The following is a 25,459-nucleotide window of genomic DNA, read 5'->3' as shown; positions in this document are numbered from 1 at the left end:
GTCTCAAAATTTTCATAGTAATTCACTGTGGATTATATATTTAGCGATTTTTATTTTTTATATTATATTTACCTTTTTAAATACTTTCTTCATTGAACATGATTACTTTGGTAAATAAGAATAAAAGTTTTTAAAACCTTTATAGAAGTCATAGAACCAATCATTACATGTTATGGAATTTATTCTACGAATACTTCTCCGGTTACAAGGGCAGTTAATGTCATCTCCACAGAACAGAGGCAACAAACAAAGATGCATGATATTTAAATATGAAACATATTTAAACATCAATATAGTGGAAACTCAGTCCTCCAGCTGACCTCACCTTTCTTTGGAGCTGCAGTTTCCGTATACAGCCATGAGAGGGTGAGGCAGGGAACATCAACCTGCTCAGGTGTCAGTCTCAGGGAGCCAGGAGGGGCCTTGGGAGCCAGTACACAGGGGAGCCATGTCTGGCAGTCTAGCTGGCAGACGGAAGGACTAGATGGTGTTAGGGTGTCCCAGGACCAGGTGAGGGCACATCTGGCCCTTTAAAGTCACTAGGGAGTAGCCAAGGTTGACATCTCAGAAGCAGAACTTTTGGGAGCTGATTGGCATAGTCACACACCAATCAGAATGGGGGAGGCAGGGTACACTGGAAGGCCCTAGATAGCAAATATCTACCAACTAGTGAGTAATATGTTAATATTTTAGCAATCTGAACATCCGTAATTCTGTCTGTTGGCTGAATACTTACAATGGATTTAACTAATTTATCTAATCCATCATCAGTAGAACCCAGTTCTCCTGCTTTTGCCCTATACCCATCCTTGAGAGCTATAACATCTCCTGGCTCTAGAACCTCCTGAGAACTGCATTTTTGACTGACAAATATTCCCAGTGACAGAGCTTTCTGAGTCAAAGAAGACCTGGACAGAAACAATGGGCAAGGGAGGTGTTGTATCCAAGACACAACTGCTGTGAATCTTTCAAGGAAGGGAATTGTGCTATATTCCTTATCAGCTGCCTGTGTGATATGAGACGAAGGAGTAATGCAGAGTTTTCAAGGGTGACCTCATGAACCTGATTGCCACTTCCATGTTCTCATTTCAAAATATAGGAGTCTTAGAAATAGAAACAGAACCAATCGATTACATAATTCCATTAATTAGTCTGAGCTGAACCTGGCCTGAATATAAATTTTATGATGAGCTCTGAGTCTCCAATGAGACTGCAAATCAACAAAATATGTCCCTAGAAAGGTGTCTATAATGCAGCCCAAGTAAGTAAACATTCTTTTGGTCTATGTAGGATGCTAAAAGACCAAAGAGAAGTTTTGTTTAATACTGCTCCCACCCCCCACCTGCCCATACCAAGGACCATAAGGAGAGCTTCAGCTTCTTCAATATTTGATAACATTACAAATTCCATTTTCCTTTTAAGTTCCTCTGATGTTCTTGGTGTGAGGGGTCAATAACCCAAATCAGAAACTGAATTATAGATTTTAGAAGAAAAAAATAAAAAAACTATGAGCAGGATAGATAAAATCCATTATAGGGTTCAAATGTCTTTTGTAGACCTCTATAGCCTCCCCTTAGGAATTTATGAAACTTACTTAATGCAAATGGGACACTCTTATACTCACCCCTTATCTTCTTGTTTCTAACCAGATAACCAATAAATGCTTAGAATTAGGGTGTAGAGAGATAAGATATATGAGATCTTGGCATAAACTCAAGGAAGAAGTTGACAGTTTATCAAGGTCTATGACTTCCTAGTTCTTGGTGGGGAAGATAACCATCAAATCTTGATCTGTGGAAAGCACAAATGGTTGGCTCAATGGAGCTAACGTACCTAACAACCATCATTTGCCCATTTATGGAATGGATAGGCATCTACAAATAGGGCTGCCATCCTTGAAGAAAGGAGCTCTGAGACTAGGTCTAACAGTTCCAGCCTCTAAGATGTCTCTTGACCTTTCCATCCTCAAACAGATTAGCTTCAGCCAGGAAAAGGCTTTTAACATCAAAATGCCATACACTGCCAATGGTGTGTTTGTTCATTCAATCAAGAGTTTAATTACATTGCTCCTGGAAGGAAAGCAATGCTGCCTCAGAATAGTTAAACCACACATCTCAAGATTAGAGCAATTCAAGACCTAAAACTTTTCAAAGGTGGACAAGTTCATGAAAAATAACCCCAAATCTATTATTTATAGGAAGCTCAGCTTTGATTCATTTTGAAAAAAAATTCAATGTCTTCTAGTTTTACTCCTCAACATTCATCATCTTTGCAGGTCATGTCAGCGACATGACAGAAGGTGAGATATGATTTCTCCTCCCCCTCAATATTTTTGCAACAAACCAGAGACAACATTTCATTAACCTGATGTTTCCCACAGATTTCACTACAATAAAAACCCTCAAGACTGCTTGAAAAGCAAAGATCCAAGTTCCAATTGATAACCATATTCCTCAGGCAGTGGATGATTCATTATTCAGGTTTCTGCATTTATAATGCCCCAGATAACATTTGTACTCATCTAATTCATTTAAATACTGAGTTAGCAATGGGAATACAGAGAACCAAAAAGGAACGGTGGTTTAGATAAGGAGAATATGTTGAAGTTCAATTATGATGAAGTACGATTTCTTTTTAACATACCTCAACTTATTTCTCATCACCACCTCACCCCCAATATTATAATATTTAGGTTTGATATTTTTGGTTCAATGTGAATTAGCCCCTTGAATGCTAATTTCCAATGAGACAAAGTTAAGATACGATAAAGGAGGATATTTAACTCCAATGTGCTAAAGGAAGACATCTCTTTGATGTTTGAAAATCTGTTTGATAAAAATTAGGGAGAAATGAAGACTTAATGGTACCTATGGCCATGACAGCGATTAAGGAGGAAACTAATGATGCCTTTGTTTTCCTGCCTGAAGAGAGCTGATAGAATCGTAGGCTTAATATATTCTCTTTCTGTGAAGTCATCATAGCAAGAAAATCCAACCTACATTTATTCCCACTTATAATTTAAGGGAAGAAAATCAATCATTTCTTTGGTGTTTCTGCACTATTATGTCATCGTCATCATGATCAAGTCTTAATTGAGGGACTAGTCTTTTCCTTCATGTAGCTCATGATTTAGCTGGGGAGAGTCTTTTATAGACATTAGCAAAATAGCATCAAGCCATCACGATCAGTGACAAATTACTGGAAGAGGAGGTATAATTCTTCAAACCACTGTGAACTTTAGTGCCTTGGGACTTCAGAGGTATAGGTGAGAATGTGTGACATGACCTCAAAGAAGAGGATGGATGTGAGCCAGCTCTTGGATAGCGATTCTGATGTTAACACTGTTTAATGAGCACAACCCTCGACCCTTTGGAGCAGATTGGGAAGCCACATGAAAGAGCCGTGGTGACACTGGCTCCTTCTCTGCACACCACCACCAATTGATGAGTGACTCACAGCTCTTAGAATATGGCAGAGATTTGAGTAGGAAACATGCTAGTACCAGAATGGCACTTCTCAAACTGTGACTGGTATATACACATCAACTGGGGATCTGGTTAAAATGTAGATTCTGATTCAGTAAATCTTGGATGAAGCCAGAGTTTCTATATTTTTAATAAGCTCGCATGTGATGCTGATGTTGCTGGTCCACAGACTGCACTTTGAGAAACAAGATACTACAGGGCATTTGGACATTTCAGAGGCCTGGGAACTAATCTTTTTCCTCCATGGTGAAAGAAGACAGCCATGCCTAGCAATTGTCTCCCTTGGAAGGGGATCTGCTTTGCAGAGAACATTTTCATCCTGGTCCTGTTTTTTTGTGTCTAAATGATAAAGCAAATATTTGAGGTTTTTGTCTTTTTCAAGATATACTCATTTTCTTATTTGGTAGAAAGAAAATGCAACTTAATATCTTAATGTGATGCAAAAATAAATACAAACTTTCCCCAAATTTCACAGTTATTGAGGGGCAGGTAGAGAAAGACTCAAAAAAGACAGTGAAACCAATGAATAGTGGTTTACTCTGGAGGGATGGAATTATGGGACACTTTCCTTCTCTAACTCATATGTTTCCATAACATCTGAATATTCACAATAAGCATATATATCTTTTGAGACAGAAATTATAATAAATGTACAAATACAGATATATATTAAATTTTGAGAGGGCCAGATTTTTGTCTCAACGTGGCTGTCAGCTCTATCACCCTACTAGCATCACTTTGTGCTGCTGTGACTTCATGTGAGACAAATCGGGCAACTGGGTATACTCCAAAACTTGTAAGAAATAGGATAGAATCAACAAGTTTTAAACTGTAAGTTTTAGGATTCCTTTACTTTTATTGTGCATTTCATAGAGCAACCTACTTATGCATCTCTAACCATGAGTAAAAGCAATGCATTCTTATTAGCAATCCCAAATTGGTGCTTTCCTTTCTAGCAGTTGCAAAATAATAAAATGGTTCAGGAACTTAAACATTTGTATCCAATTTCACTTTTGGCTTAGTTAAGCAAAATCATCATCACCCAAAAAAGTCTTCCAATGATTTTCAAACAAGTTCCCTTGCTGAAACAGCTCTTTTCATAAAATCATACAATAGTCTCTGATTTTTTTTTAAATGATGCACCATCTCTTTAAGAGAAAATTGGGTTATTGATTGATTATATGCTGCTCACAAAAGCCAACTTAAGCACAAGTAAGGAGACACTATTGAATGTTCATAACTCAAAGCCTGTAAGATCATGCTATATGGTTGCATTATTACCGTCTCCTATTTTAATGAAGACATAGCACAGTACTTTGTTGGCCTAATTTACACAATATATCAAAGCTATGTGAAATTCCCCTACAATACAATGGGAGAGAAATTGCAACAGGAAGGTGAATTACAGAGCTTAGTCCCCTTGTTAAGGTAGCACATTATCATTCCAAAGTTGTAGTTGGAATGTTCTTCTTTTCTAAGGTTTTAGTGGCTTTCTTTTTAAGAGGAATTAAAGTGCATGAAGCTGTCTTAAAACTTTTTGGTGAATACTGTGACATTTGAAAATAATTAACAGAAAATTGAGTTTTTATTTAGATACTCAATAATCTAGAAGAGTCTAAATAATAAATGGTTCATAGGAAAATATCACCCCTTTAGAGAGGAGAAGTGAATAACAACAATAAATATAAAGCAATAGTGTAATAATTATATGCAACAATAAAAATAGCATAATAATTACAATATCTACTATGTGTCTAGGAATTATATCATGGACTTGAAGACATGAGTTACAGAGCAGGATTTAAATCATAGGTCTGCAATTTACTAGCACACGGGCATGGAAAAATTGGCTAGCTTTTTAATGTCTTACTTTTTCCATGTGTAAAAGAAAAGTAATATTAGCATTTCCCTCACTGTTTAACTGTGAAGAGTAAATACCTTAATATGGCAACACAAAGTAGTTAGGATTGAGCATGGCTGCATGTGATAGAAACCCCACTGCAGTGGTTTAAAACCAAACAGAGATTTAATTGCTCGCGTAACAAGAAATCTAGAAGGAAGTAGTCCCAAGATAGTATAGCTACTCAAGGAAGTCAGCATGGACGCAATCATTTCCCCATTTCCTTCTCATTATCCTTAATAGGTGATGAAATGCAGGATGGCTACTTCAATTTCAGGCCTCACTTCTGCTGTCAGAGAAAGAAGGAAGCAACGAGGAGGAAGGGGGTGGTGCTCAATTCAGGAGATGAACTTCCTCTGCAATCCCAAAGAGTCTCCTGATTCTATGCCATTCACCAGAACTCATCATAGGACCACTGCTATCTGCAAGGGAGTCTGGGAAATAGACCCTTTTAGCTGGCACATTGCTGCTTAGAATGAGGTATTATCCTGTATTAAATAAGAAAACATGTATGCAATAAATATTTCATAAGCAATATCTGCCATATCACTTCAAACCACAATTTCATAAATATTAGCCATTATTATTATTCCACATTTTTTGTACCATATATATCTCAGACCCAATTAGACTATGAGTCCAAAAACAGACATTTCTTTGCAGTAGCTCATTTATATAGGGGAAATTTAAATACTACTTAAGGAAGAAGTTCCGCTGGCTACTTGGAGACAGAAAGGCTAAACACAGGGAACAGGACATGTGACACCCACCACTAGACCAGCCCATTACTGAATCTAAGTCATATGTAGGAAAAAGTTACAAACCTTAGTTAAATGAATTATTCTCCTAAGGAATTTTATAAAATAGGGGACACAAGCAGTATGAAAAAGTTTGACAGGGAGGAAATCGATGTTGGGGCACTCTGTCAGTAGACATAGTAATACTCAGGCACTGGAAAGATCCTAGAGCTTTTATGGCCTCATATAAAGTCACAGCAGCAGTCTACTAGAGGAGGCAGGATATCTGGCAAGAGATGGTGGCTGTCTGAGGTCATGGAGGACATGGAACAAGTCCAGCAGGCACACCAAACTGCTAGACATGTGACAGTGCCGAGCAGAGGACAATTGGTTTATGACACGCCTGCTGAGACTCCTAGCAACATGTAAGGAAGGCATCGCAGGGTGCCAAGATCTGTTTTGGAGGATAGGGGGTCTCAGTAACACTGAGGAGTAATTTAGGTCATGTTCATGCATTTGCATATCTATATAAATTATCTGAAATTCTGTCTAGATTTATCTAGTCTTCAATTTATTTATTTATTCAATCACTTATTTATATCAGTATGGACTCATCAATATTTATTTTATATTTTGGGTTGTAACCCAAAACTACTTGATTTATTTCCTGCTCAAGTTGTTCCAGCTTTGGCCATTGAGAGCTCTTTCAGTTAGCGTTTTTGTCCTTTTGACATACTCTAACATGGTGGGGTTTTCTTTTCTCTTTTTAAAGAACTTCCTTACTTTCTGGGACTATAAGATGCTCCAGGCTTATCTTATATATTTTCCACAGAAGTCCTAGAATCAGCTATTTCTCCAAGGAGCTTTGGTTTCTGTTATTTGAAAAGGGTATTAGTAATAGAAATCAAGATCTGGGTGCTAGATGGCATTCGTTTTTTAGTACATGCTTTTTTTGGGGGGGAGGGAATGCAAACAAGTGGAATACTCTTGCTTTTGGATGGTGTCCAACATAAAATGTTGAGTATACAGATTAAAAGGCAGATTTGGGTTTTCCAGCCAGAATAGGTCATTTCTGTGTAATCTTAAACAAACAGCTGACCATCAGTCTTTATAACCTTACTAAAAACATGTGAGATGAATTAGCCATTCTGACCGTGTGGTAAGAGGTATTGAAGGATGAATCTAGGTAATAGATTTGAAAGCCATTGGAAGATATAAAGTATCAGACACGCATAGAACAATATCATCATCACTTATCAATTATTAATTATCATAGCCATATATGACTCAGTACTTCGGGAGAAAAGACATAAAAAGAACTATTTAAGTTGCAAATTCTAAGCTGGGCTCCCTGCCCTTTGGCTGTCAAATGTACAGAAAATCTTTGATGAAATAAAAGTGTTAGCAACACTTTTATGCATTAGTAACAAAGGATTTTGATATCCTGAACCAAAGTTTCCTATACATTTTGAAGCTATTGCTGAAAGAAAAAAGATGGAAACATTAATTTCCAGCACAGCCTTATTACAGCCGTGTAGGGGCCTAAATTTACTTTCTCAGCTACTAGATTTTCAAGTTCAAAACACAGTGTGTGATGGCATCTGTCCTTCCCTGAGCAATTTGTTCTTTTGAGACCTACCTAAAATTATTAAAAGAGCCTTGCAGGCAAAGCCTCTTTATCCCAAAATTACATTATTTATGCTGCCAAAGTTACTTCTCAGATAACCTTGTCACTTCTCTCTCCCTTTTCCTCTGAGCTACATCACAAATCTGCCTGAGAAGTGGCTAGTGACTGGGGGAGCCACTGCTTGTGTGTTGGTGAGGGGGACTGATGCTGGCCTTGAGCGGCTCTTGGCGGTGAAGTATCGCCATCTTTGTTCTCATCTTCCAGAGCCTGAACATGTAAAAAGCAGTGTCCACATAGAAATACTCTCTCTTCCTCTCCAGTTACCTTGCCCACCAGACTCAATCCCTCCGTATTCAGGAAGTCTTTCTGATGGTGTTCTCTCCTCTGTGTGCACCCTTCACTCATTTGGTTCTTAATAATATAATAATATATTGCCTTGTGACTGCTCCTCTTCTTTTCTCTCCATATGGGTCTTATTCTCTCAGTCATTTTGTTAACTCTAAAAGAACAGTTGGCATTTTGTTTATATGCCTTTGAATTCCACCATAGGAGTTAACAAATATGATGTATCAGGCCAGGTGTGGTGGCTTATACCTGTAATCCTAGCACTTCGGGAAGCCAAGGTGGAAGGATCGCTTGAGGCCAGGTGTTCGAGACCAGCCTGAGCAACGTAACCAGACTCGTCTCTACAAAAAAGTAGACAAAAATTAGCCAGGTCTCATGATGAATGCCTGTAGTCCCAGCTACTTGGGAGGCTGAGGCAGGAGGATTACTTGATCCCAAGAGTTTGAAATTGCAGTGAGCTATGATGACGCCACTGCACTCTAGCTAGGGTGACAGAGCAAGACCCAGTCTCAAAAAAAAAAAAAAAATATGATGTATCAAACTTCACCTTAATAAACAACTGTTGAATGAATGGATAAAAACAGAAATAGCTTAGTGCTCACTATGTGCCAAGGATTATGATAATCCTTCAGTGTAATGCTCTTTAAAAAATGTAATCTATTCAGCAGTGGCTTTCCCAATTTTAGGGAAGAGGAGCTTGAATCTTCGTGAGGGTCATACAGTTAAGTCTTGGTAGAGCCAAGATTTGCACTTGGGCGTGTACAATAACGTGTCATGTTGCCCATGCGTAACTCACTTAGCCTCTCTGAGCCCCTGTGTCCTCCTCAGTAGAATAAGGTCAAGTCAAACAACTGCTGAGGTCCTTTCCTGCTTGACTGATGCTTTGAAACACAAGAAGTTTCGTCCTTTTCATTTCAGGTACCTTTTTTATTCTCCATCATCTTTTCTCGGCTTCCACTGACTTCTACAAAAATAATATTTTACTGTTTTGACTTACCCAAGTCCATAGGAATGGTTCTTCTAAGGCCAACACAGAGCGTATCCCTGGGATGATTATGTAGAAAATAATTATTCACCTATCTTATCTTGTTCCATTTTCATACATGCCAGTTGACAAATGCCCTAGATGCATTAGTGACAGGGCTTACAGAGATAGCAAACTCTACAGACTTCACACATTTGTGTTTTAGTATTTGCAGGATTTTCTCAATTTTGAATTTCTCACAAGCACTTTGGAATACTGTCAATAAAATTATTAATGATGGCATGTAGAGGAAAAATCAAGCAAAAAGAGGAGAGGGAGAAAAGAAAAATAGAATAAACCTCTCTGTAGTTAAAAGCTGAGTAACTCTGAAATGTACCATATCCTTAACTGAACTTTGTAAGGCTCATGCACAAGAGGAACTTCAGATCCCATGCAAACCTGAGAATAATCATCATATAGGAACTGATTGGGTAATAAGTATTTATTGAATAATTAATATGCATTCAACATTGTATTAGACACAGTGGAACACAAAACATAAGAGTTAGACGTGACTTATCCAGTAAGTACATTATTCTACCAGCTCCAAAAGATATGCTGATATTGAAAATGAGCATTTCTGACAGTTTTTGGCCAGGTAGTTGGCAAAAGAAAAAAAAAAAAAACCTTCCGTTTTGGACATCAAAACTGTTTGACTTTGCCACAGGATTAGAGAGTAAAGTCTCAATGACCCAGACATGACGGCTAAGGTACAAGTTGTTTCTGAACCTCAGATCAGGCACTTATCTTCTCAGACTGTTGGAACAAGCCCTTCTAATAGGCCTTGCTACCAGCCTCTCATTGTTCACATATAACCAACAATTTGTTGTCTAAATTGTCACTGCCCTGCTGAAAACCCTTCGGCATTCTCCCTAAACCCCTCCCCACCATAGGTACCTAATTTAGGGTGGACAACCATCCCAGTTTACCTGGGGCTGTCCTATTGTTAACATTGGAAGACCTACTTCCTGGGAAACCCTTCAGTCTCCTGCAAACAGGAATGGTTGGTTAGTGACTCTACAGCTACTCCAGGAGTCAGGGCCAGAGCAATGATGCTTCTCTTCCTCCTGCTTCTTTCTGTATATCCTACTCTCTCTGCCTACAATTTTGTTCTTTTTCTCTTCCCTTAATTCTTTCCCGAAGATGGATTAAATTATCTTTCCTAAGTTATAGTGTATAAAATGCATTTTTCCCTGAGAGGCAATTCACCCCTCTGTAAATAGAATTTTACTCTGGCAGGGGGAGGAGGGGAAACAGCAGCCTTACATAACCTTTCACAAAAGCCCTACTCATTTTGCACCAGGACCAGAAAAGGGCCTACAGTTCATGAGCTAAGCAGAAACTTCTCTCACCAGGAGGAACACTAGTGATTTTCATTCAGATTGATCCAATCTGCGCAGCTGAGCCCCCACATTCTCTTCGTGTAGAGTCTGATTTGAAGCACGCCAGTGAAAGCTGCTCTCTCTGCCAGGCAGTGCAGAGGAAAAGCTTCAAAACCCTGCACTGAGCTTTCTGCCTGCAAAGCTTTGCTCTTCTTCAAAAACCTCCGTTACGCCCCTTCTCCCTGACACAGAGGCAGGCAAATGAGCACTTGGTTGGTTTCGTGCCCTAAAGACCATTCCCAATCAAAAGGCAAGGTCTGCTATGGGGTCGCCCCGTCAGGCTCTCACTTTGAGCACGCTTGTGCTTTTAGCATCAGACCTGAGAGGCAGGGGAGGGAGGCAGGAGGAGGGCCCAGGGCACCAGGGCCTCTTTCAAGTGCCTTCCTTTTTCCCTGGATCTGAGTATTTTTAATAAGGAAAGAGAGTGGAAGGAGGGAAAAATTTAGAATGAAAACCAGCAGACCCTTTTAAAATGTGCCTTCTTATCTTGAGTATTGATGAGAAAAGAAGGCCAAAGCAGATGGAACACCAAAAGAGCATCTTCAAGGGCTTTTAATCTCAAGGAAAATGAAATGTGTCATGGCCTCCATTAAATATATTAGCCACCAAACCACAAACCAAGAGACTCTTTGTTATTGGCATAGTTTGCCATCACAAGACCAGCTCCTGAAGCCAAATACCTCAAAGATGCTTCAAGCTAAGACTAAACTAGTGTGACTGAGGCCTTTTCCCATTGACTAGATGACAACCTATAATTGTGAAGAATAGGGGCAAAGGTCATCTCCCTATGTGGGGCTTTCATTCCTGTAGGGCAGTATTCCCCAGTCACTTGGGGTTCTAATAGAGTAAGTCTGGATATGGCCTGGGCTTCTGCATTTCTTACAAGCTCACAGTTGATGCAAAGGCTTTTGATGCACAAACTCCACTCTGAAGAGCAAGACCCTAGGACACTGATTCTCAAACATAGCCGCACGTTGGAATCACCACTGGAAGTTTAAAAATACTTGTGCCTATGCCTTAGCTCAGTGATTTTTAATTAATTGGTATGAGGAGGGGCTGGGCATTGATACAAAGTCAAGATGGGTGCCCCTCCTCCCTTGGGACAAATTATAACTAGTACTACATGTTAGCGAAGCAAGTCTTAGCCTCTAGGTGTTCATGCTAAGTGGATGCTGGGTCTATGGGTCTGTAGGAAATGGACATGATTAACCAGAGAAGAGTTAATAGGGAAGGGTGGTTTGGATGTAGAATCCACAGGAGGTGTGTTATAGGGTGCCAAGTTTGATCAGTATTGTATTGTGTCAGGTCTAACTTAGCTGGACCTATTAGCCTCTAAATCTAGCAAAGGCACAGTCCAGAGCCCACTAAACCATGATGTGCTTGAGTTCAAAATTGCCATTGGAGTCTATCTTATTTTATTTCTATGTCTTTAAAATTATAACAATGCAATTGAAGATGGTTCTAGAGTGGCCAGACTGTGCCTGTGAAATCTTTTATTTGTAAAGACTATCTCAGGATAAATGTAACCCATATTAAGATAATACTAATAACTAGGATTTATGAAATACTTATTATGTACCAGGCACTGAAATAAGCATTTTATGTATTGAACTGTTGGAGTGATTTTTATTTCTAATTTAGAGTTGGGAAGCAGAGGTTGATTTTATCTCCATTCTATAGGTAAGAAAATTTAGGTCCAGTGAGGTTAAGTACTGGCTCAAACCCACTAGCTGGCAGGCTTTCCCCCCTGGGCTATGCCACCTTTCATCACGACCAAAGACCACAGGACGGTGTAGCTGGCTCCTTTGCAACATCCAGCAGTAGATGGTATGTTGACTCGAGTGGCACATGTGGTTCTGGGCCCAGTGACGTGGAAAGATTGCAAGCCGAACAATTTCTAAATGAGCTGCGACTTAAAGCAAAGAGAATACTAATCCATATTTTTAAGAAATAGGAACAGGGATAAAACGTATAGAAAAGGAGCATATTGAGAAAATAATCTGTAAAAATAAAAAAAAAAATCTTAGTTTCCGTTTTATTTTTAATTCATCGGGAGCAATCAGGCACACATTTTGAAGAAGGCCACAGGGAGAAAAAATGGCCCCATGACAATCTTATTTCTATGAAAAAGGTAAAGTCCTGTTTTCCCTCCACTCAGTGATAGCTTTCAAATGGAAGTGCCCATTATCATGTTTATTAATAATAATTTGCATTTTTCTATACTTTGTACTTTTCAAAGTCCCTCTCCCTTGGTTACATTAGTTGTTATACATCCACACAACCCCATAAGGTATCTCTAAACATATAGGATAGGCAGGTCCATAAATTCATTATCTAACAAATAAACACCGGGAAAGGGTTACCCATGTAATTTGCTTAAATTTTTAAATGATTGTGCTGAGATTAGAAAAGGCCCATTTATAGGAATTTGTTTCAGTTTATTCAATCAGTATCTACTGAGTATAAGTAGCTACTATGAGTGAGAGGGTATCCTAAGGTCTTCTCCTGCCTTAGCTATGCCATTATCATGCTTGGTTCTCCTGCTCTGGATATACTGATCTTGGAATTCACCATCTTTCCTCCCACCACAGGATTTTGAACCCACTTTCCTTACCTGGTATTCTCCCCTCTGCCTCTCCCCAAACATCTCCTTCTTAACTAAGCTAACTCATTCTTTGGGTGTCAACACAACCACAATTTTTTCAGGGAAGCCTTCTTTAATCTGCTGTCTGGATCTCTTTCCTGCAGTACTTTCTTTTCTTTGAAGCTTTATCTCATTTGAAATTATGGATTTGTTAATATATATATTTGATTAGCATATTTATCTCACTGGTCTCTAAGCTCTATCACCACCTTAAAGTGCCGGAAACACATTCAACAAGTATGGGAAGAAAGGGTCATGGAAGTCTGGGGATGTGTTTATAGCAACAGGCTACAGGGATCTGCAGGAAATCCTTTGATATCCTCATTCCTACCATACCTATATTTTGCTTTAAACATGAATGACAATTCTTTACATCCCCTTGTTCTTTTTTTTCCTAATTAATCTAAAGATACAGGGAGGAATGAATTGGCTCTGTCAGCCCATGTGGCTAATATTAATATATTAATAATATAATGTGTAAACGTTGTAGTTGATGTTTTTCAGTCTGTCCGACTTTGTTGGTATTCTTTTTGAGTGAGTGTTTCGTTCTGCCTTATGTCCTGCTTAGCTATGTGTGTGACTGTCACTTTCACTTGAGGATTTGCCCCTGGAGGGTAGAAATGCATGTAAACTTTTTATTTATCTCCTTGTAACACTTGGTAATGCTCAGTAACTATTCTCTTGAATCAAATATTTGATCTTAATTTGGTCCTTATAATTCCTCAATGATTTTGTTAGTCATCGATCGTTCTCATCATTCTACCTAAAAGATGAGAACACAAGTTTTGAGAGACCAAGTGTATACCCAGGGCTATACAATAAATTAACAATTACGTTGGATCTCTATTTTATAATGTATGACTTGGGAGAGCTTACTCAGAAAAGCATGTTAAAATTGGGGCTCTTGATTACCAGAAAGATAGAAACAAACTAGAAGGAGTTCCAGTAAGAAAAATAAACATGAGTAAACTTCTGGGGGGATATGAGCAAAGTCGGAGTAAACTAAATATTTATAGTCTGGTTAAGTAAAGCCCAAGTGGGGAGGGATGATTTATAGCTAGAATTATTTAACACGTTTAAGCACAGAAGAGGCAGTGTCACCAAACCGGGGAAATAGGAACCAGCAGCCAGATGACAGGAGTGATGGGAAGAACATTTAGAACTGGACTATCTCAGGCGAATTGTACAATAAATTTTTAACAGCAAAAACTGATATGCTGCAGAAAAGTTTCCCAAGGGAAACAGTCAACAAACCATCCCTGGAGATGTCTCAAATCAGAGTGAGAAAATAACTAGAAATTGTCCTGCAGGGAACAGGTCTGCTCAGACATTAGACATGAAAGGAACAGCTTTGCAGATTTTTCTCTCTAATTTATATTCTTCTGGGATCCCATGAGGCTGAGAAAAGATGCGGAAACAATGGATTGGGGACTCTGGGTACAGGGGGTTTGCTTAGATGCCTCAGCCTTGGCTCACGGCTCTAATGAGTCTGCACAGAAGGCAACACACCAGAGAGACCATTGTGAGCATATCTGATGCTTTATTTCATCCAGGGGTCTTCATTAGCCTGTCCCATGGGAGTAGGTGAGACAATTATGAACCCAAACAAAAATTGGAGGAGATGTACATGTGCAAGCACAGGTGTTTTTCTGAAACCCACAGTCACATGTGCCATGAATGTAATAATGAATTGGACCTATGCATTTTACTCTATTGGAAATATACCCAAGTTCAAATGGTCAGATCATGAATTTAAATCCATATTTTGTGTCTGCCATTATAACTCTGTGATTCAGTCATCCTTTACTTCATCATTTTCAGGGGATTCTTAATGCACCTCAAATTAAGCCTGGCACCCAAGCATACTGTTTCCCTATAAGTGATTCTCTACATGGAAATAATAAACAGGATAAGGTAGGATACTGACAAGGAAGGACTTGCTCTGGATAATCAATACTCTTACATTGACCAGCTCAAAATCAGTGTACATTTTGGGAAGGTGCTTAATTAAGTAAAGCCTGGGCTAGAGTAAACATGATAGAGTATTAGGCAGTAACTTCCTGAATGTTATATGGTAGACTACTGACAACATCTATGCCTGAAAGTAAAAGGTTTCTTAGTAGAAGAAATAGAATAACCACCAATAATATTAATGTCTAAAAGTAAATGGTTGCTCACAGTTGGAGAAACAGAATCATAGAATTATCTTGCTAAAATCACAAATGGCCAAGAAATTTATGGAAAAAAATAATTGACCTTATTAACAATCAGAGAAATGCAAATTAAACCCACAATGAGAAGTTAATTCACATCCAACAGAGGAGGACAAATTAAGCATATGAAAGTACCAACAGTTAGTTGGTGGCGATATGAAGCAAGGGGGACTTTCATCTACTCCTGGTGGGGTTTCAGTAGCCGCAACATGTCATTGCCTTCTGAAAGTAAAGATATCGTTTCCATCACTCAGCAATTACACTCCTAGTCATGTATGCACCCTAGACATGGTGGGAAATTTGTACTGGCGCACACGTACCAGAACGTTCATAGCAGCATGACTGGCAATAACAAAAAACTGAGTTCCCAACATCCATCAACAGTAGTAGATATATTGTGGTTAATTAATATCATGAGATATTATATAGCAGAGAGAATGACTGCAATGCAGCCATAAGCATCCACATAGATGAATTTCAAATACTTAATATTTAGCAAAAACATGAGTCAGAGAACAATATATATATTATTTTATTACAATCAAGAATAGACAAGGCAAAATAACATGTTAAAGATACATACATATGTGGCAAAACTACACAGAAGGCAAGGAATTAATTAATACAAAATTTAGAAAACTACTTGTGGGGACAGGGGTATTTGATTATTATTATTATGATGTTCATTAATGATATTTTTATTATTAGTTATACCAAACACTGTACGTATAGCACAGTATATGAGTTAAATAAATAAATCATATAATGTTGAAACTATTAATGTAACTAGAATTGATCTAGTCCGCACCCTCATTTAATAAGGAAAAATATGTTGCACAAAAAACGAATGGCATCCAGATTAATATCAGATTTGAGAAATGCTACAAAATCATTAGTTAAAACAAATTAGATATTTTTTCTCTATTGAGGAATTCAAGTCCTGATTTATAATCCTCTCTCTTACTTTAGATACAATCCCAACAAAACTTAGTCACTTGGTTTCTTAGGAAATTGAAAGTAAAAGAGTTTGGAAGGACTGCTTTGAGGAAGTCTGACAACAGGGAGGAGTTTCATACAGAAACAAGTAAGTAGACAAAATATATTTTATAAATCAGGAGTAAAATTCTTAAGAAAACAAAAGTAGCAGCCCATGGCCATTTGATGAAAAAAATAAACAGTTCTGTATGATATAACATCTTTAAAGATTATCTCTATAATATCACATAATATAATGTAGTCATAATGATGCATTAGATCTATTATTATTGAGACAGGTTAAAGTATATTCTACATACTTTTTAAAAGGCAGCTAAGTGAGTGAAGGAATGTTTCTTAAGGACTATGGAAAAATTAGTAAAATCTAAAACTGTTGATGCTTAACAAGAAACTTACTAAGACAAATGACTTGAATTAAAAACTTTCATATTAACTGTTTAACTCCTTTATTCTTTTATAAAGATGTAAAAGCAGAATTTAGGAACATTTTAGATAGTACAGAATAATGTATTGATAAGCCTTCTTATCAGTTCATAATATACTAACCAGTTGGTATTTTCATTAAATCACATCATAAAGATTCAATTAATTCAGTGGAACATTTTTGGCCTAGATACTTTCAAGAGTAGCCTTCTGGCAAGAACCAATATTTAAAGGATGAGCAAAGAACAAGGAAGAAATCTCTACACTGCAATAAATACTCCTGTTAAGTTCCATCATAGTAATCACTAGTGGTCTAAAGGGCCTGGAAATTGTGAAATGACTGGGCAAGGAACAAGTCACAGAATTTGGTTTTGTCAAATTAAGCTAAAGTATATCATAAAAAACGGAAGTAGCCTATAGGCATTGGGCGCCTAGAATTTAACAGAAAAGGGAAATTTTCTCACACAAGTCATACCATAAGAACAGGCTTAAAAAATCTGATTAATAAATATGGACTGATTTGTGTGTTTCTTGGTTGAACTTTTCCCTAAGAAATGAAAGGTATGAATAATATGGTTGTTTGGAACTGTTAATAAAAAGCAATATGTAATGGTATTACCACTGGCAAATTACCATCAATAGAGAACAAGAAGGCATATTCCATCATATACATTATTATGTGTTTCTAAACCATACCACTGGACAAAGTTCAGGTATGCCTAAACTACCAAGAAAAACATTTCATTTAACAGTTCAGTTAAAGAGGTTTGATTTTTAAACCTCAGGCTAAAATTTGTCAAAGAACTTTAGAGCACCACAGTAATTTTTATCATCAAGCAGGTAACTTGTATTTCTTCATGTTAGTAGAATGCTAAACCAGACGAATATGAGATAAGGAATCAACATTCAGTGTGAGAGAAAGCAAAAGTGTGGTACTAAATTGTGCCGTAATTTACCTGAGTGCTGCAATTATAAAGGTGCATAATAATTTGCATTTTATTTTTTGCTATTACCCACTTGGCATATGTAACATGTAATTTTGTCTTGCACATTTTTTTATTGGCCTACAGGGAATATAATCTGGATTGCTCATCCTTTCTTATTGACAAGTTTAACATTTGCTTTACTTAAGGTCTTGTTTTGAAGCAAAATATGTTAAATTCATTGAGTCATTGTCATGCTATTGGTATTATGCTACCATTAAAAAATACTTTGATCTCAGAAAAGCAGTAATTTTGAAAAAAAGTTGAAGGTCTATTGTTCCAACCTGGTAACACCTTTGTGAAAAAATAGCATACCTAGGTTGGAATAACCTCTTATCCTGTAGAATTCACTTGAGTCTCTTCTTAAAGCTTACAAACTCTAGAACTTCAATAATATTGGCTGAGAGGCCACAAGTTAGGGTCTCTTAAGGTAATACTACTACTTAGTTGTTTCTAGAGTATAGCTTAATTTTCCACTAAAAGAAAGATGAAAGAAAATTTAAAACTTATTTTTAGGGCAAATCTCTGTGATCTTGCAAAGTTTAATATAGCATATTAAACATAGTACCTGGGGTCAAGGCCTTGGTTTCACATTGCAAAAGGCTCTACTGGGCTGTATCAAGGGAGGCAGTATTGATGCTATACAGCTTATAGATGAGAGCTGCTGCTCTTTAGGAACAGACTAGAAAGAAGCAAGCAGCCCACAGAAGGCTGCTGAAAAATTCACCGGGCATTGTGTTGATATTTAATTCAGTGTGTTTCGATCATGAGTTAGTGAGACGCCAAGCTACAACTCATTAAGGTATAACTGTTGTGACAACTCATGAAACTCTTAAACCCTCCTCTGGAACATTATAATGAAGAAACAGGGAAAGGAAACAAAAAAAAAAAGACAAGGCTCTACGTTTACATTTTATGAATTGTAAATGTGCATAGTATTTACTATTCCACTTTAGGGATTATAGCATTTTTCCAGAACCAAGTGACTTTTTATCTTTAGTTAATTAATCAAGTAATCCTCTGTGGGTTTATGTCATTATTCTTTTAACTCAGGCAAAACTCAGGTCTCCCGAAATTTATATATACAGTTCATCTAAGAGATTATCATCTGCAGTAGATTAATCCATCAAAAATTTATCATTTGAGCTGGTAGCTGTGTAACAAATACCAAAACAGAGCATTGTGTTCCTAATTTGGTGCAAGTTTCTGACAGCAATGCAGGCTGTATCTATGGAAAGTAGCAAGATCTGTAGCTAGGCAAGAAGAATTCATTCACTAGTGAAATCACAAGTGTCCTTACATTATTAGAGCTATCATAATTAACCCCAAAGTCACACATTTGGAGGAGAAGCCATGAAGCAGTGGTGGAAATCCTCTCTTCTCTTTGGCTGTGTACATATGTATTAATTCACAGCAACAACGAAAATAAAGAAATGGGAGTTGATTAAATTAAAAAGCTTCTGCACAGCCAAGGAGATAATCAACAGAGCAAATAGACAACCTACAAAAATGGGAAAAAATATTGGCAAGCTATACATCTGATAAAGGGCTAATAACCAGAATCTACAAAGAACTCAAGCAAATCAGAAAGAAAAATCAAACAACCCCATTTAAAAAATAGGCAAAAGATAAATGTCCAATAAACATCTGAAAAAATGCTCAACATCACTTGTCAGGGAAATGCAAATTAAAACCACAATATCACCTCACCCCTGTTAAAATGGTTTTTATTGAAAAGTCCAAAAACAATAGATACTGACATGGATGCAGAGAGAAAGGAATGCTTATATGCTGTTGGTAGCACTGCAAATTAGTACAACTTTTATGGAAAACAGTATAGAGATTCCTCAAAGAACTAAAAGTAGACCAACCATTCAATCCAGCAATCCCACTACTGGGTATTTACTCAAAGGAAAAGAAGTCATTTTATCAAAAAGACATCTGTACTCAAATGTTTATTGCAGCACAATTCACAATTGCAAAGATGTGGAATCAACCCAAATGCCTATCAATTCATGATTGGATTAATAAAATATGGTATATGTATACCATGGAATATTACTCAGCCATGAAGAAGAATGACTGAATGCCTTTTTCAACAATATGAATGGAACTGGAGACCATTATCCTAAATGAAGTATCTAAAGAATAGAAAAACAAACATCACGTGTACTCACTGTTAAATTGGAACTAACCAATGAGCGCACATATGCATAGAGGGAAGCATAATTCAATGGAAATCAATCGGGGGGAAGGGGAAGAGTGGATGGGGGAAAACCTATCTAATGGGTACAGTGAACACTATCTGGATAATGGGCTTACTTATAACCCTGACTTAAGCATTACAAAAGCAATCCTTGTAACCAAAAACATTTGTACCCCCATAATACTTTGAAATAAAAAAAAAATTTTAAATGTCCCAAAAACCTGCATTCTTTTGAAATAGTTTTCCTTACTGATAGAATCATGAAAATTAAATGTCATATGCAAAGCTTAGAATGGCAAATTCTCCAAATAAATAGTAAGAATACTTGCTTAAAAATGTAATCTTAGGACCCAGATTACATATTTATCTCCTATAGAAAGAAATATTCTGTTCAGAAACTTCAGCACTGCCTTAAATCATGCAGCACCAAGAAAAGATAAAAAAAAAATGTTTTGGTTGGAAGTCAAAATTTAAATCAAGGCATATTTCCAAATGACAGTGATCATACGAGATGACCCTACTGCATGCAGCTGAAAACACTCCAGTAGCAAATCCCATGCCTTTGAAGAATCCCAGATCATTGGATTTATGAAACAGGAAATCTAAGTCAGGAAAGGAGAAATATTTCCTGTCATTAAAGATGCTTTTGAGGCTAAACTGCTGGGATTCCCTTAGAAGATGCAGTATTATTCCTTCCTTCTTTAGGAACAAGTAAAAGTATCCCTTCCCCAGGAAAATCACCTCCCCAAATCTCCTGTCAAGCTTCCTATTGGTTTATAAAACCATACTACAGCCTGCAAATACCCTGTACTCCAGGAGAAACTTTCAGCAGAGCTTCATTCATGAATTTAGATAGGATTAAAGCTCTTCCTCTTCAATGAAAACAATAAGGAAGTTTGCTGAGAGGTTAACTTGCTGGTGAATAAATGTAAGTCATACACACTGAGAAGTTATAAATCTCTCCCCAGAAAAAATGCCTAGCAGCAGCTCAAGCCAGCCCAGCTTTTAAGAGCATTAAAGCAAAGGCACTAAGCCTAATATATTCACATATAACACATGTGGTGGCTGTTTCACATGCTTCATAACTCAGAGGGCAGCTGCTGCTGTGTGGTGAATGGACACCGTGGCAGGTCACTGGTGATTGACACTGCAGCACTCACAGATGAGTGGACGGCCAGCCTAACCCCCACCCTCAGGTCCTGCCATGGTCCAGCCACTCAACAGCAAACCCACCGGGGGTCATCTGATCTGCTTCAATTGGGGGAATGAGAAGAGACTGTTCAGGGTAAGCAGCAAGCCTCATTTCATCATGTGCAGACTACATGAACTCTCACAGATTTTTTTCAATAGAATACAACCCAAACATATATAAAGAATTAATTAAATTAATGCGTATACCTCCTATTTCATTCATTAACATCTAACATCTGAAATTTTCATCTTACCTGAGATCCTGGGACTCTGCTTGGTCCCTCTGCCTGTAGCTCATGTCAAATACATAAGATGGCATCTTACAAAAGCCAACTAAAAAGCCACCATCGTCCTCCCCCCACATCAAGTCCTCACTCTATGCTGAAACTGTTCAGGGATGTGCTTCGTTGGGTCATAACAATTTCATACAAATTCTATAGCAGTTTCACACTTTACCTAGAAAGTGGGAAAGGGCCCGGTGCTATTGTACTAGTCTCCATAATCCTTTGTTACCAATCAACAAAGTCTTTAAAACACCCTGCTGAATGGGAATTTCACTCCCAGTAAACTACTAGACACTTGGCCTTATTAAGGGCACCTCCTACTGGTCCTTTCATAGAGTGAACTATATTTTCTTAAGCATCCCTGCCATGTTCCCCAAAAGGGGAAATTGCTACTAACAGGAAGAGGTGATACTAAGACTAATAAGCAAAGAAGACCAGAGTGATGTGAATTAGCAATATCTTAAAAGTGCACCATTCACTTTTCTGGGACCTGTGTAAACTGCATCACAATTCATGTGCAAATGACAGAAATGGATTTAGAAGTGTAGAAAAGTTTAATGATTTAGATATACATGCCTATCCACCTATATTATTCATATATATGTACATGTACATGTATATGTGTGTGTGTATCCCTGCGTTTTCGAGCATACAAACATAGACCAATCTGTTTAGGAGAAAACAAAAATAAAGTAGTAATATTTGGCCATAACTCTCTAGAAAAGAAACTTACTGAGAAGGGAATATTTAATTAATTTAGATATTAACACATTGACTGCCACACGAGAAAAAAAAATTTTTTTCTGTGGGGCCACAGTGTTTTATTACGAAAAGAGAATAAAAACTTCAAAAATAAAATGATCCTTTCTAATTTAATGAAAAATGAAATTAATTGACTTGTATCCATTTAATCCACATTTTTAGAATTAATTTTTCAATCAGTAAGAACATCAACAAGTAAGGTTTTCACAAACCAACTGCAGGGTTTTGCAGGTTTTGCTTCAGGAGACCCGGGGCTCAAAACTAGCGTGAGTTAAATACAACTCACGTGGCAGTTAATGTGTTAATAAAACATATAGAAATTCATCTTCATTCATCTACCCCCACCCTTCCCCAGACAAAAGTCACTTGAGAAACGGCTTTAAAATACTGCTGTGTAATTGACAAGACATCATCGTCCATTTCTGCGCACCTTGCCTAATGCAATATTTTCAGCTAGCGCATCTCAGGCCACCAGACCCTCCATTCTGCGGACTTTCTACCCAGTGAGGGATGCCCCCTCTTAAGTTCCCTTCTCCTGCTTCAGGCTGTCTCCCAAACTGCCAGAGAGCGCAAGTCAGCCTTCTGTACAGAAGGAGGGCTCTCCTCGCCCCAGCGTCTAGCATCTGCCGGTCTCGAGAAGGGAATTTAAAAAAGACACCTATTCATTACCCCAGAGATAGTCCCCCCGCCCACCTTCCGCCAGAGTAATTGCGGAGGACAAAGCTCCGGGAGAGAGGAGCCCAGGGAGGTGGGGACCGGCCCGAGAGGGAGGGAGCGCGGGTGGCTGGGCGCGCGCGGATGCGGGTACGCGCACATCACAGGAGCGCGCGCGTACACACACACACACACGCACACACACACGCACACACACACATCCTCACGCTTGCTCTCTCTGTCTGGCCAAAGGAGGATGAGGAGTGGAGTCCGAGTGCACGCGCAGATTCCTGCCCACATGTGGCCGCACCGAGCTTTGGGGAGCTTCGGGCTGGCTCGGCGCTTGACAGTCTGAATCCCTCGCGATCGACCAGAAGAGGCGCATTCTCCGCTCGCCTTCGCAACCCTGAGCCACGCAGCACTTAGCAGGGACAAGAAAGCCGGAGCTGCGGGCTCTGGGGAGGCTGGGGGCTTGGCTGAGATTTACATCGCGTTCCCTGTTAATTTCCAAGGCGCGAACTGGGGCACTCCTACTCAACGCCCGGCCCTGCCGGCGCCTCATTTTCCTTTGGATTTGGGAAAAGGTCGTTTCCGAAGGGACTTGAATGCTCAGCCAGCTGCTCTCCTCTCCTTCCCTCTCCCCCCGTCTCCAGGCCCCTCCCTGCACCTCGGTGCCCGTCTACACTTGTGATGAGGTCCCGCAAAACCAGTGGACGTTATACTGAGTCATTTTGCTCTTTTCTATTCTTTTGGCCGTCGAAGCCCCCAGTTCCGTCTTCGTCTTCGGAGACTGCAGCAGCCCTGAACAGCCTCCGGGTCCCTCTTTCTGCTCCTCTAGCCCGATCCAATCTCCACACAGTTTTGCCATTTTTAATTAGAAACTGCGCTTGCCAAGTGCCAAGGCCAGGGGGCCGGTTCCCCGGAACATTAATCATTTGGAGTTTGGAGGTGTCCTGGAGATATCTGGAGACTCAGCTTGCGAACTCCATTCACCGTTAAAAAAATAAAATACAATAAAACACTTCTCCCTCCTCCCCGCAACTCTGCGCCTCCTTCAGTACCACTGCCCCCTCCTCCCAAGTACCAAAACACATTAGCTGTCCCTTTCCCGGTTCTCAATCAGCAAGTCCAGAAATCCAAACCCGGAGGCGCATACATCCACATACAGACGGCTCGGCCCGACCATCTACATCCCGCACAGACTTCCTCAAAGCCCCCTCGACGTCCTCCTTCGCTTGCCCCTGTTGCCCCATCCTTCCCCCCTCGGGAGGTTTCTGAGGCTTTAAGGATCCAACCCAGTTCCTTTCAATGACAGCCCCATCACCTGCCCCCGGCCCGCCAGCTCTCCAAACGAACGCAAGTATGTGCAAAAGCAAAGATGCGAGAAGCATCGGCTTAAAAAAGAGCGAAGGGGCGCCCCTGGCCCCCACCACCATCCTCCTCCTCCCCCAGGGGAGGAAAAAAAGTCTCTTTTTTAATCATCCGTGAGGAAATGGGGGGCAGCGCGAGCGCCAAGTATCTTGCACTCCCCCCATTCTACTACTGAAATGAGAAGGGAAAGGGGGTAAAGAGGGGGGTGCGACGAGAAGAAAGGGAAGAACCACTTACCGGCGACTTGAAGATGCGCGCTGAGCAGGGAAGCTCCGAAGAGTACAAAAGCCAGCTTGGGTACCCAAACACATCCAAGACTATTCTCCATATTTCAGCCAACACCTTCGGGGCCAGAGGTCCTGGGCAGTGTCGGCACTCACACACATGCACTCACACACGCATGCACACATGCACACACACACGCCGAGCCCCTTCGGCTTCCTCCTCCTCCTCCTCCTCGTCCTCTTCCTCCACCTCTTTCTCCACCTCCCCTGCGCCTCTTCTGCCTTCGAAGCCTTTTTCCTTGTCCACTGACAGAATCAGCAGCAAAAGGAGGCAGCAAAAAGTTCCATTCGGTCCAAGAGATCCCAAGCCCTGGTAAAACCTCGGAAACTAACTCAAGGAACCCGAGGGAGCAAGAGGAGGGAAGACAGCTCTCCGCGGGGCTTGTGAGCCATCAATAAACAGAACATCCAGGAGGGACCAGGAGGAGAAGGCAGGCGATCCTATGGCTGGGCTGTGCATTAAAAGGTTGAAGCTGGTTCCATGTCGTCGGTTGGGTAAAGTTGAAGAGAAAATTCCGCGCGAGAGCTGGAGATGCTGTTCGTTTTTCTTCCAAGAGCGCAGGGGACCGAGGGAGGAGAGGCAGGGGCTGCGGGGTGGAGCGCTCTCACTTGTTACTGGGGTGTCCGCCAGCGGTGTGTGAGCTGAGAGTTGGAACCGTACTATCCATTGATCCGGAGAAGTGGAGGGCTGGAAGGGAAAATGTGGAGACCGGAGGGAAACGAACTGGATCAGGCAAAGATTCCACGGGAAGGGGGGTGGGGGCAGAGAGACGACGGCTTAGGGAAAAAAGCGGACGGAGGAGGCTTCCAGCAGCTGCATTCGCCCGGTCTACGTATCAATGCGCAGGGATGCCCTCTGTGGGCAAAGCGTGGGAAGTCACTTTTGTGAATGGAACCTGCGAACATTCCGAGCCTCTGGAGGGTTTGCAGCTATCATTTTGGACACTC

The 25,459-nt window shown here is 39.7% G+C and overlaps 1 protein-coding gene across 1 annotated transcript in view; it reads right to left on the bottom strand.

The window, feature by feature from the left end:
• The window catches only part of DCC (DCC netrin 1 receptor), a 1,232,106-nt gene extending 1,206,938 nt beyond the window's left edge, over positions 1-25,168 (bottom strand). Inside the window, exon 1 of the mRNA XM_012651723.1 lies at positions 24,465-25,168. Coding sequence (XP_012507177.1) covers positions 24,465-24,555 — 91 coding nt within the window. The 5' untranslated portion in view covers positions 24,556-25,168. The remainder of the gene's footprint in view (positions 1-24,464) is intronic.
• Positions 25,169-25,459: the final 291 nt, after the last annotated feature.

Source organism: Propithecus coquereli, unplaced genomic scaffold (assembly GCF_000956105.1).
Source record: "Propithecus coquereli isolate 6110/MARCELLA unplaced genomic scaffold, Pcoq_1.0 Scaffold37, whole genome shotgun sequence".
Classification (NCBI taxonomy): Eukaryota; Metazoa; Chordata; class Mammalia; order Primates; family Indriidae; genus Propithecus; species Propithecus coquereli.
This window is presented reverse-complemented; position numbering and strand designations above follow the sequence as displayed.